Source organism: Habropoda laboriosa, unplaced genomic scaffold (genome assembly GCF_001263275.1).
Source record: "Habropoda laboriosa isolate 0110345459 unplaced genomic scaffold, ASM126327v1 scaffold309, whole genome shotgun sequence".
NCBI classification, from domain to species: domain Eukaryota; kingdom Metazoa; phylum Arthropoda; class Insecta; order Hymenoptera; family Apidae; genus Habropoda; species Habropoda laboriosa.
In genome coordinates, this window is record NW_017100481.1 from 1645533 (window position 1) to 1647087 (window position 1555).

Genomic DNA, 1555 nt, shown 5'->3' on the forward strand with positions numbered 1-1555 from the left:
GTGAAAAATATAATTTTTTTTAATTTATGTTATTTAATGTACTTTGTATGCATGTTTATTTTAAGAAAAATGTACACAAGTATGATAGAATATATACAAAAATAAAGGATTTTTACATAATTTCTTAAAGTTTAATAATCACATATTAATTTAAGTATCTATTATGTGTTTGTTCTACATTGAATGATAATACTTTTTATTATATAGGGTATAGAAAGGACTAGTCGTGACAAATTTGATGGTGGTGATAGTGCATGGGAAGAAGACAAATTAGGTTCATACTCAAAGAGTGAAACTAGATTAATAGAAATACAAGAACATTTATGTAAAGAAGTAGAACGTGGTGAAACTCAATGTCATACTTTAGCTGAACAATTAGAAAACCAAATAGAAGATTGGTGGTTTAATTATCAACAAACTCGACCAGATATTTATGAGTTTATTTGTATTGAACAAACCAAACAATGTTGTCCAAAAGATCATTTTGGTTCAGAATGCACACCATGTCCAGGTTTCCCAGACAAAGTTTGTAATAATAATGGTAAATGTAAAGGAGCAGGTACCAGAAAAGGAAATGGTGAATGCTTATGCGATAAAGGATATGAGGGATCTAGCTGCACTGAATGTGCAAGTGGATTTTATGAAGCTTATAAAGATGAAAATAAATTACTTTGTTCTCCATGCCATGCTGCTTGTGATGGTCCTTGTAATGGACCAGGACCAAAATATTGTATGAAATGTATGAAAGGATGGTATATGCTAGATGAAGATGGTTGTTTTGACATTGATGAATGTATGAAAAGTGATGAACATTGTCCTGGAAATCAATTTTGTATCAATAAGGAAGGAAGTTACACATGTTTAAGTAAGTTACAAGAAATGTATTTATTGATAACTTGTAAGCTATTTTTTATGTTTATTTTAGGTTGTGACAGAGCTTGCAATGGTTGCACAGGTGATGGTCCAGATATGTGTATAAAATGTGCAGATGGCTATTATAAGAAAGATAATTTATGTATAAGTAAGTGTCATACTGAACTTTAAATAAAATTATATAGTAATAAATAAGTAATACTATTATGTGAACTAACGCAATATAAATTTTCTAATTATAGATTCCGATATATTGGGCCGTAAACAACAAGAAAATGTCGCTCGATATGCTACTTATTTTGGCCTTTGTGTAGCAACATGTATAATATTTCAAAGAAATATTTATATAGCAAGTGTAATTGGTTTATTAGTTGGCATATATATATCAGTTTCAGAATATATGATAGCTCACAGTAATGTACAAGATACTACTGCGAATGTGGATATTTTAGGGCCAGCATGAATAAAAAATTTGTAAAATAATTATTCATATTTAGATAAATTGTGGTGGATACTTGCTTATTTGTAGTTTTGTGATCATTTTACATGACATACCTCACCCAAAGTTTATAATTTATTAAAACACTTTCAAATGTTTCCAAACATAATAGATTAATTGAAATATTGTACATTTTTTTTTTAAATAATTAAAATAAAGCAAAAACAAAAATAAATATAGTTA

The 1555-nt window shown here is 28.1% G+C and overlaps 1 protein-coding gene across 1 annotated transcript in view; it reads left to right on the plus strand.

Annotated features, from left to right (window-relative positions):
• The window catches only part of LOC108576029 (cysteine-rich with EGF-like domain protein 2), a 1699-nt gene extending 269 nt beyond the window's left edge, over nt 1–1430 (plus strand). The window contains exons 2-4 of the mRNA XM_017938973.1: nt 206–865; nt 926–1021; nt 1116–1430. Coding sequence (XP_017794462.1) covers nt 206–865; nt 926–1021; nt 1116–1336 — 977 coding nt within the window. The 3' untranslated portion in view covers nt 1337–1430. The remainder of the gene's footprint in view (nt 1–205; nt 866–925; nt 1022–1115) is intronic.
• The last annotated feature ends 125 nt before the right edge of the window (nt 1431–1555 follow it).